This window comes from Coffea arabica, chromosome 2c, assembly GCF_036785885.1.
Source record: "Coffea arabica cultivar ET-39 chromosome 2c, Coffea Arabica ET-39 HiFi, whole genome shotgun sequence".
Taxonomy (NCBI): domain Eukaryota; kingdom Viridiplantae; phylum Streptophyta; class Magnoliopsida; order Gentianales; family Rubiaceae; genus Coffea; species Coffea arabica.
In genome coordinates, this window is record NC_092312.1 from 1,583,540 (window position 1) to 1,594,372 (window position 10,833).

The following is a 10,833-nucleotide window of genomic DNA, read 5'->3' on the forward strand; positions in this document are numbered from 1 at the left end:
CCCGAAGTCCTTTTGATTTTCGTCTCATGCAGTTGTCTGCATTCTGATCAAACTCTGAAATCAAGTAGAATTCAGGTAAGAACTTTGTATCTGACATAACATAATCGATCTTGTTGCAAGCATAAATTCCTAAATACAAATAGTTGGCATGGCAGTCGTTAAGAGCTCAAAAATTCAATGTGCTCTGTATGTTTTCAATCTTATTTTGAAAGATAGCGCTAGATGCATATTTTCTTCACTTCTCAATATCATTAGATAAATCGAAGTTAAATCAACAAATAAGAGATTTCCCCACAAAAGACTTCCAAGGAAATCTCTTAATTAAGCCACTGGATTTGCTTCATACTTTTTTCCCAAATGCGGAACCATGCACGTCCTGGGTATCTGTCAAATCTGTGTGCAGCAGGACGAAATTCAGCCTATGTAACTGCAACTTCAACGATACAAGTACAACAAACAGCGAAATTAGCGTTTTGTCTCATCCAATTTCAATTCCCAAAAAACTAACAGTAAGCAACTGTCAAGCTAACAGGAAAATCACACTAAAAATCGAACTAGTCGACTTCTCAAATTAGTTTCAATTTAGTACGGCCGCTACAAATTCCATCTTCAAAAATTCGTGATTACAACGGCACCCAACATTTTCAGGGCAAAAGTCTTCATATGTGTGTGAGTGAGAGAGCGGAGGCAAACAAAAATTAATTCTCGATTTTCGGTCGTCAGAAAAAGTACGAAGCAGGAGAATAAAAATTTACTAGAAAACCAGCGGAAAATGGGGAGGAGAAGATAGGGTAGAGCTAACGCTAACTTTTTCTTTCCAGAATATCGAGCTTGGCCCTGCCCATCTCCGGCTCATTGTCGTTGTTATGGTGGCGCTGGGCGGGTTGGTGGTGGTACTCGCCGGAACCACACGGAGCAACTTGATTGTGACGTCAACTCTAAACTCTAAAGCAATTCATTTGGGGCTCTAAGCAGAGTCCAATATGGAAAACCTTTCGGCTCAAGGGGTCTCAGTGTACTGGACGGCCCCTGACGTGACCCAATCCAAATGTGGATATTGGCCCATTCTTAAGCTCTGTACTCGGATCATGTAGCGCGGAAATGGTCAGGGGCAATTTGGAAATTCAGAAAACTCTCGAGTCAGCGGGTAGGTTTCATTGTAGGAAAGAGTAACAAGATCAGTGGCCAAAAAAAATGACAACGAAAAATATAAGCCAAAATGATGATCATAGTTTGGTAATCTCAGGGCTATATTAGAGTATCGAGAGAGCAAGATGGTGAATATATTTTGTGTTGGGGGGTGCATAGCTCTCGTGAGTTTTTACTTCCTTTTTGTCTGTTGGAGTTATGGCTTTTTTTTTTTTTTTTTTCAAATATTGTCATATCATTTCTAAGAAAACTGCCATCAGTAGAGATGATATCACAATACTCCTTCACAATCAGTGAAAATATACCAAGGAAGAGAAGAAAAGGAGGGGGTTGTTTGGTTATGCTGCCACTCTTTTTTTTTTTTTTTTGGATTTATTGTCATCATCTACGCCTATTTTTATTCCTAATCCTATTCCAATCTATATTATGGGTGGTTCAACAGGATCATGAAAAATTAACGAGAATTAAACTACCATCAAATCATACGAGTGCATATTGCATCCATATGGATAATAAAAAAGTATTCAAAAAGAGATCAAAAATAGCTTTTACTTTAATAAGATGAAAAATACTTTGAGAAGTTCTAAAATGAAAACTACGTACTTTTAACGGATGCAAGAGTAGTATTCAAAGCAAAGTAGCAAACTACTCTAACATTAAAACTACAGAAGCTATTGCAATGTATCATTTGTCAATAAGGTATCATATATGAGTGTAATCCCATTACTACCCCCGAAATGCTACTCACGCGTCACACCTGATTTGGTCCCCTTGGGAAGTGGGAGCAGTCCTCCGTAATAAATTGGTCGGACGGCCCAACACAGCACATGCATCCCCACAACTCAAGTCCATGCATTTCATTGTATTGGCGTTTCTGATTCATCTATATGTTATTCTGCACAAGATTTATTAAAGCAAAAGATATATGGGATTTCTGGTGTCATTCTTAATGTGTTCCTTTTTAACACGTACCCCCTTGTACCTTATGATACACTGACTAATTAAGGAGTAGGCCAAGCCTGGATTGGACCGCATCCTGTTGTGGCTTTTCATGCAACAACAGGCTCTAGCAAGAGCTTTTACGGTCTCAAGAGTGCTACTGCCTAGGGGACCATTTTTTTCTTTGACTTGCTTATTAACTTTTTGGGTCCGGCATAAGGGTTCTCAGACGCTGCGAGCTATGGATCCGTTTGGCAAATGAGTTTTTTTTGGATATTTATTTAAAATTTTACTGTAATTTATAATAAAAGTTATAGAAAAAATTTTTAAAGCGTGTAAATTTTTAAATATTTTGAAATATATAATTTTAAAAATTTTTTAAAATTACTGTAACTAAAGTTGTTAAAAAACTTACAGCAAACAAATTTAGTCAAAAACTTACTTGCGAATATATATATATATATATATATATATATATAAAGCTAGCTGCATGCACGTTCATGCCTTGCCTGCCAACCCTAAATATTTTTTCGGGTAAGCTAACCCTAGAATGAGATGCCAAATGCATTAAGAGAGGTCCAATCTTGGATTGTATCTATTTGCTTATACATATATAAGAGCATCTCAGTCCATTTCCTTCAAATTGAAATGATGCAATATGTGTCTCAGCCCTGAAAATATACATAAGGAATGCAGAATGGTAACAGTAACAGTCCAGTTGTTACTTGCATTCAAAGATCCTATTAATTACCAGTTATAATTAGTCACTTGTATCTCGTTTCATGAACATCATTCACAGAGTTGTCATTCCCAAGTATGATGATATTACCTCTAGCAGAAGTGGTACAAAGTGAGTTAGTTGCTGATTTATGATAAGCTCATGCCAAAATTGATTCCTCGGTGTGTTAATTGCATTCATTCGACGGGATGGATCACTTCATGAGACAGATTTAATTTCTTTTGGTTCTGGTCATTATTTTCGCAAAGTGTAAATCCGTATCACCATCATCACTCTTGAGTATTCTCGTGAAGTCATTATAATTTCTTCATGAAACAAAGTAGTAAAACGCGGGGCATCCAGTCTTGTCAATGGGAGACTGGGGCAACAAAGTTGCCCTTCCCTCCCGAGAGTACAATGAAGAAAGGACTTGGCACCCTTGACGACCTCTGCGTTTTTCTGTTTTGAATACTTGTTTTTCGAATATCCTTCATCTGGTGTGCATCATTCACTTGATCTTACATCGTTGAGGCAACACTTGAATTAATCCGCTCATGATGCTCTTTTTCTTTTTTTGTTCCCCCGCGGGGGGGGGGGGGGGGGGGGATTACTTAGGCGTACCGTACAGGATTGTGACTCATCATCATCTTAAAGAGGCAAGAAGAGATGCTCCAGACCTTGCATTGCTTGCTCTTATTTCATCGGATTTATATAGGAAGATTTTATAGGCCCTTTTACATTTAAATGTATTTTACTGTTAGCTTGTAACAATTTTAATTTAAAAAAAAATACAGATCAATCTCATTTTTGAGGGATGTTAATTCAGGAAATGATTCCCTAAAGGGATCATAGAATATCCAGTACGAAAATGAAATGCCTCCGCAAGTCTTTTTTTCTTTTTGCCTACTCTATTCTCTTCTTCATTACTTGGCTGATTTCAGATATTTTGGAGTTAAGATATAATTGCTGCTTTACAATCTGAGGTATATATCCAAATAGAAATTTCCAGACCAAAAGTGAGAACTGATATTTAACCATGGAGCAGCAGTTTTGCTTGTGCAGTGAAAAAAAAAATGCTCTAGCGCCACATTTCTCACGTTATAGATGATAATTAGGGAATCACGGATTGCTATATCCTTCTTTCAGCGTAAGAGAAAGTACGAGAACAGATGTCTTCAGTCTCTAGCATGCATCACCGGACCAGTTCCCATTGCCTCCGGCATGCAAAGCCACTAAAGCTGCTATTGAATGCACATAAATATCGTAGTCCAAACTGTTGCTTCCCGCTAAGTTCGCGGCCTATATAGGCAGAAAAGACCTAACGTTCTTGGTGTCCAGTGCCATCTAATTGCTTCATTCCTTATGGTAATATTAGGTAATAATATCCATGTTAGTATGTTAAACTTCTCTTATTCTTGTAACTGGAAGAAACACCCCATCTAGAACTGAGATCCACCATACTACGACGACAACAACATTTACAATAAGAATACTAGAGGGGGTTGTTTCTTTATTATTATTATTTTTTTTTTTTGCCAACTCGGTAGCAGAACTTTCAAATATCTGGAGCAACTGCTCCTACATCTTCTTTGCCTAAGGACACTAGCTAAACTGGGAAGGAAAACCTCCACTCAATCTCAACTGTTACGGTAATGGCAAATTTTGCCAAAGTTATGACTAATCACATTCCCTTCTCCATGATAAAAGGAAAATAGACAGTTACCAAAACCCTTACTCGGCTTTAATATATCTTCAAGAAGCACTCGGGTAGGAAGAATTATTTAGTCATTGAAAAATTATTTTCGTCTCGAACTCTGTCCATCCTATAAGCATCATATTCATTTGTAGGTTCTTGGGATGGTTTGATGTTGTCGGGTAGTGCTGATTTGAGAAAGAAAAAGAGAGTGCCGAGTATACAAGGGCTTAGAGCCTCTACGCAAGTGTTACTAGCAAAGCAAGTGAAAGTTGCAAGATTGCTCTATGACAGATTAGGGAAGTGGAATTTATCTAGTACAACAAGTATATAGAGAAGAAGTAGGACCATAAAGAGTGTGGTCGCTTTTCATCTTGGTCTATTTACACTTTCGTAGCAGTTGCATAGTCAGTCGTAACTAGGTAGTCATCTTCCTTTGAGGTTTTTAGGTCCAAGTTGCATATGTTAAAGCATATTTCATTTCTAACCAATTTTGTCCCCTAAAAAATCATTCGTCCCCTCTTCGCTTCAAATTTTCGTGCGGGTGTGCATCAAAACTCTCCACGGGCAACTAGCCACGAAGGTACATCAACTTTAACAGTTCAAACAAAATAAAAGGGCAAGCTAGATTTAAGAGACAAATTAAGCTAGAGAGATACTAGTACAACTAACGAGCAGCAATCCAGTAGAAAATATTAGAAGTCAAAGTTGATCCGCCAGTTGCTCTATGTCAACCGCATGTTTCAATTATATATGTATCTTTTATTGAGAGAGATCTAGAGAGCATAACTGTGTTAGAGTTACTGAACGAAATGCAGCAAGACAATTAACCTTCTGTTAAACGCTGAAGGAGGACTGCTACCCGGAGGATTTGGGGGAATCTTAATTAGCAAAATGTTTGCTGAATTTGTTGAGCCAATTCTTCCGCGCTAAGTTGGCACTCAATTCCAATCTGTGAAGAAGAAAGATGAAAGGAACGCGTACGATCGCATCAGTCAAGCGAGTAACACTTGTTGGCAACAAAATGCTTGTAGTAGTTATGGCCCCTACCCAATTCATTAAAAATTTACTGATGGAAATTAAGGACTGCAATGGCTTTTAAATTCAGTTTTAAGGACCATTCAATAAATTGCATAAACATTTATAGCATAACGTTACACAAAAAGGACCATTCGTGATTTACTGATCATAGAAAGATAAGATTTGATAAGGTTCTTTGTTGAATTGGAAAAAGTAATTTCTGGTAAAGCTTAAAAGATTACTTTGACGGTCAGTACATGTATTCACCCTCGCCATGTACCGTCAAGGATTAGAAGATAGAACCCCAAGTGCAATCTCATGCCAAAAAACAAGAAAAAAGAATCCCAAAGACAGTGCTTCTTTAATCCCGACGAGCTGAACAACCACAAAAATCTTGGTTCCACTTTTCCAATATTGGAATATTAACCAAGGTCTAACAACTTTTTAATCTACAGCAAAAGAATATTACGTAAAAGGTAAACAGATGCATGATAAATAGCACCAGGGTTCAGAGTTTGCAGACCTACCTTAATGGTGAAAGAATTAATCATGGTTTGATCAGTAGCGCTCATTTCCACCTGGAGGATTTCGAGGGAGAGGTCTTCAATAGCAGAGACTATCTTAACCACTTGGCCCGGTAAACGTGGGGACAAGGTCTTTAGGAGGACATTTGGGCCAGAGAACTTCACCTCCACTTCGGCAATTGCCGATTTGGAATTTGCAACCAGCTCATTAACACTGTCAACAGTGGAGGAGGTGCTGGAAGAGCACGGAGATGGTAAACCATGCTGCTGCAACCTTGGCTTGTAGGGGCTGCTGGGTTGTGGTGTTCTTGGGCTTATGGGCAAGCTTAATCTGGGGCTTAATGGTGGCTTTCTAGGGCTCAGCGGCGATGACCGTGGACTAGAAACAAGTCTAGGACTTAAAACCTCGCTGTAAACTTTTCGTTGCTTCTTGGCCTCGAGGGATTGTAGAACCTGCTGCAGCTCGTTGATGTAATCCACAACCCCACCTATGATTGACGCTTGGTCACCCTACGGTATGCACACAACAATAACATATAACCAATGAACAAAATACTTCAGAATATCAACTTTCTTGAGCCCTCCAAAAATTAGACGCACGCATCATGCTGGAAAGCTTCCTTGAAGAAGGAAGTACCAACCTCCTGGACATGCATGCATATGTGGGATGTGTAACACGATTGCCAAAAATGAACTACATTAATTGGGATAAGAAGCTCAAATCTGGAGAAATTATTGTGATCAAATGAATGAAAAAGAAAAGAACTCACTTAGTCTTGATCTTTATAATTTAACAATAAAAGTAGTACTACTTAGTTTGTCAGGGAAAAAAATATAGAGGAAGGGATAGTAGTAGTACTATCACTTACTAAGAGAAGCATTTACCCTTTTGACATAAAAGCAAGGCATCAAAGAACGCAAGACGGTTAAGTGCTCGTTCATCTGCTTCCTCCGATTCCTTTCCACTGTTATATGGGACATCCTTTGCAGTCCATCTATGTTGGGCTCCTCAGAAGAAGCCGTTGCTGTTGGCTCTACTGTGAGCTTCCGCCTCTTGCTCTTTTGCGAAGTTTCGAGCTCATTCTCGGACTCCTGTAGAGCACTTGAAGATGTGGATTTCTGGGAAACCAACCTGGTGCTGCCCGTCTCCTGATCCCCACGATCTTTCGGGTTCGAACCGCCTGCAGCTTCATCCAGTGGGGTCATCTCATTAAAATCCGAAACCCCTTCCAGAGCCTCAAGAACACTAAAGATATTATCAGGAGAAGTTGGACCAGCCAAGTTGGTTTCGTCGAACTCAAAAAGCTCTGACAAATTTTCTCCATCCATTTCGAAAACGCCCCCCAGAAAAACAGCCTTGTTAGGCGCAGGTGACTCAACTCGAAGACGGCGCTGAATGCTAGAACGCAGCAGCTACGGCAGGCAAAACTTTAAAATTTGAAAAAAACAGAAGAAGAAGGTAGAAACGGTGCTTTTGTTGTCAAGATCATGAAAAGACAATTTATTTATTAATATAGTAATAGAGTTGAACGTACTGAATGGGACTAAACTATCACCATCAGCACTCACTAGCCTTCATGTGGGCCTGCTAGGAGCTGGCTGGTTACGGATTGTGTAGACGATGATGTTCCTAATTCTGATGTCCCTTCTCCTTCGAAGTTCGAAATGGAGGAGCAAAGAAACTGGAAGAGACAAGGGAAGCAGCAGCAGCAGCAGCAAAGGGCACTGACACTCAGGGTTAGAATTGAAGCAGACTGCACGATGGGGAAGGATTAGAGAGCCGTTAGACTTGCAGTCTATTGGGTATTTCCCAAAACGAAATTGTGAGGCCTTCTGGGGAGTGAATAAGATGGGGTTTATAAAATCCGATTTAATGTGCACAGGGAAAAAAAAGGTTTGCCTACCTGACTGCTAGAACTGGTTGAGAAGGTATTGAATGTTAGTTTTTTGGGTCATGAGGCGAAATTAAAACAAAAAAAAAAGTATCTAAAATGGAATAGGAGTAATAAATATGACTTTGTACATTTAAACATCAAATTAAAGTATGAAATGCATGTAGTAAATACTAACCGGTGTCCATTGAGCATCCATTGAAAAAATTATGAAAAATATAAGAAAAATATTTAGATAGATTGCAAAGGTCCATTTTCTCCTCTTTTTTTTTCCCTATCCCTTCTATCTGATAAATCCCACACAAGATATCTCTCAATATATAATACTGAAGCAAGAATGATATGCATTGTTTGAAACTTTTCAATGCGCCACTATCCAGCAATAGAAATTTAAGAGGACCAAAAAAAAATGGTTAATCGCAAAGTATATGGTACAATGCCAAATTCTTCACAACAATTGTAGGCAGTGATATTTGATGAGAAATTATATGGTACTTTTAAAGTACCATTCCTTTCGTTTCAAATTCTCTGTCCCGAAATTACCTTTTATTTCGCCCGTTTCATGTTTATACAGCTGTCACGTGTATTTATGCATTCATAATAGGTTTGTTTGAATCATGAATGCATCAATACACACGATAGCTATATAAATACAGGACAGAAGGTAATTTCGGAACAAAAGATTTGAAGTGCATTCCTTTAATATCTATTTTTGAATGATGATAGTAGTTTAAATTTTAAAATTTTGATTATTACAATCTAAAGATGAAAAGTACTTATTTCACCATTCATGGAGAATTTAACTTGAGTGAATGATACCCAAAAGTGATGTTTGAATCTCTCGATTATTGGATATCCTTGCATTAAATTGTTTGACGTTTTAAATGTAGCTAAATGCAAAAACTCTCTCCAGTAGTGATCAGTTTTTTTTTTTTTTCAAAATTGGAAATAAATCTAATCATAATAACCAAGTTTTACTGCAGAAAATGGTTAAGACAATTGGTACCACAACCTTTTTTTTTTGGGGTAAATGTACCCAACCTTTGAGAATCTATTTCAAATTTAGCCAATGGCATGATCACATGCTGGACATTCAGGACTTGAGCACATAAAACCCCGACAGACGTAGGGGATGTATATATACCTTGTAGGATGTATATCTACCTTGAACCTTCGTTCTCATCAAATGATACCTTCATATCACGATGACGGATTACGTCGAACAAGAATCTTTCCCTCTACATGTTTGAATAACTTGTCAGTTGTCACATACAAACCTAAGCTAACAAGAATCTTTTGGGCAGTGGCGGAGCCAGAAAAAAAATTTCAATAGCGGCAAAAGTATCTTTAAAATTTTTTATCTACTCTTTTTTCTAGTTTTTTTCTTTAAAAAATATTCACCAACAAGTACAAATGATACATATATTCCATGAAAAACATAAAAAGACAAACTCAAAATTATAAATGTAATAATAATTTTATTTCAAAAAGTAAACTAAACTATTTACAATTGTTCATGACGAGTTTTCATATTTTGATAATGATTTACAATTTTCTCATTTTGAACTTCACGAAATACATTTTTCTTAATGTAAATAACTAAACAATCATTCATCCAAATGTCTTTTATTTTATTTCGTAACCGATTCTTCACTATATTCATAACTAAAAATGCCCTTTCTATGGTAGTTATAGCAACAGGCAATATTAAAATCAACTTTAGGAGCATATAAATCAATGGATACACAAAATTTTAAGAGACACATTTAAAATTATATCAAAATTCTATGAATACTACAGAAATTCAAGAAAGCAGTGGCGCCCGTGCCTTCAGTGCCCCCACCGTAGATCTGGACTGCTTTTGGATACGCTGTCCAAACCCATTTGTACGGAAAATGAATTATGGATTACCTCGAAAAGGAATGTACGTCTAACGCCGTTGGCACTTTGTGACTCCCTAAATACAAATTTTTATATTTCGCAATGGTTTAATTTCTACTCGTATGAAGCCTATATATGGTTTCCTTTTTTTTTTTTTTTTTTCCTTTTTTGTTCCAAGGAGGCCAAACAATCAAACAAGCAGAATTACCATAGTGATAGTTTTTGGGTACAAGTTTATGTTGGATTCGAGAGCTGACAAAAGTATCCTATGATTCCTATCCCAATGTGTATACTGTATAGCTAGTTAGCTACTACTGCATGAAGAACTTCAAAACTGCAACTCATGATGGCTGTGGAGAAGACTGTCATTAAACTTTAAAGCAGAAACAAGAAGAGGAAGCGGACGGCGATACGTTGGCATTTAAAAAGAGAGATGCATGTCTTGGCACTTAAACACAGACCAACGCCAAACAGTGAGAGATAACTGCATCTGAACTGAACGTACGTGGGAGCTGGAAGAACTAATATTTAATCTTGAAGCCATGGACCTGACGGAACATATATATATATATATATATATTTATCCAATTTGGCAATGGTCATGAAGTTGTACGATGCAAGGTTAAATGTCGCTTCTTCCAACGAGGATTTAGTTTGCAGAGGATGCCCGAGAGGCAGGGGTTGCAGGAAGCGCAGTCATCAATCCATATATAACCCAACATACAGATTGGTATATGATCCCAATGAGCAGCTTTAGCCCTTTATGTGGACCTGAAGAGGGGCAGTTTTAAGAGGCGCTAAACCCTATATAGGTTTGATTATTGAACCTCAAATGCGTGCATGTTCCTATCTCTGAGAAATGGGAATTACGCTAAGAAAAGTTCAAATTCATATATATATATATTCCTACAAGAACTCAGCAATTAAATGTTATTTTCTTCTTTAAAGTTTAAACTTTGGTTGGATGAGTGGTTAACATGATGACAGGAAACCATGATACGATACTTTTAAATGCAA

General features: G+C 37.6%; 1 protein-coding gene across 1 annotated transcript; it reads right to left on the reverse strand.

The window, feature by feature from the left end:
- Positions 1 to 5,220: 5,220 nt before the first annotated feature.
- LOC113720848 (transcription factor SPEECHLESS) lies at positions 5,221 to 7,460 on the reverse strand. The gene is made up of 3 exons (XM_027245496.2): positions 6,929 to 7,460; positions 6,047 to 6,553; positions 5,221 to 5,451 (listed from the first exon to the last, which is right to left on the reverse strand). The coding sequence occupies exons 1-3, from the start codon at positions 7,370 to 7,372 to the stop codon at positions 5,386 to 5,388; spliced, it is 1,017 nt and encodes a 338-aa protein (XP_027101297.1). The 5' UTR covers positions 7,373 to 7,460; the 3' UTR covers positions 5,221 to 5,385.
- Positions 7,461 to 10,833: the final 3,373 nt, after the last annotated feature.

Excerpts from the sequence above, each read along its gene's own strand:
- LOC113720848 (XM_027245496.2), bottom strand. The coding sequence starts at position 7,372 with ATGGATGGAGAAAATTTGTCAGAGCTTTTTGAGTTCGACGAAACCAAC. Across the intron at positions 6,554-6,928 it reads CTTGCTTTTATGTCAAAAGG|GGTGACCAAGCGTCAATCAT; the intron begins GTAAATGCTTCT and ends TGCATACCGTAG. Across the intron at positions 5,452-6,046 it reads TTAATTCTTTCACCATTAAG|ATTGGAATTGAGTGCCAACT; the intron begins GTAGGTCTGCAA and ends TCTTCTTCACAG.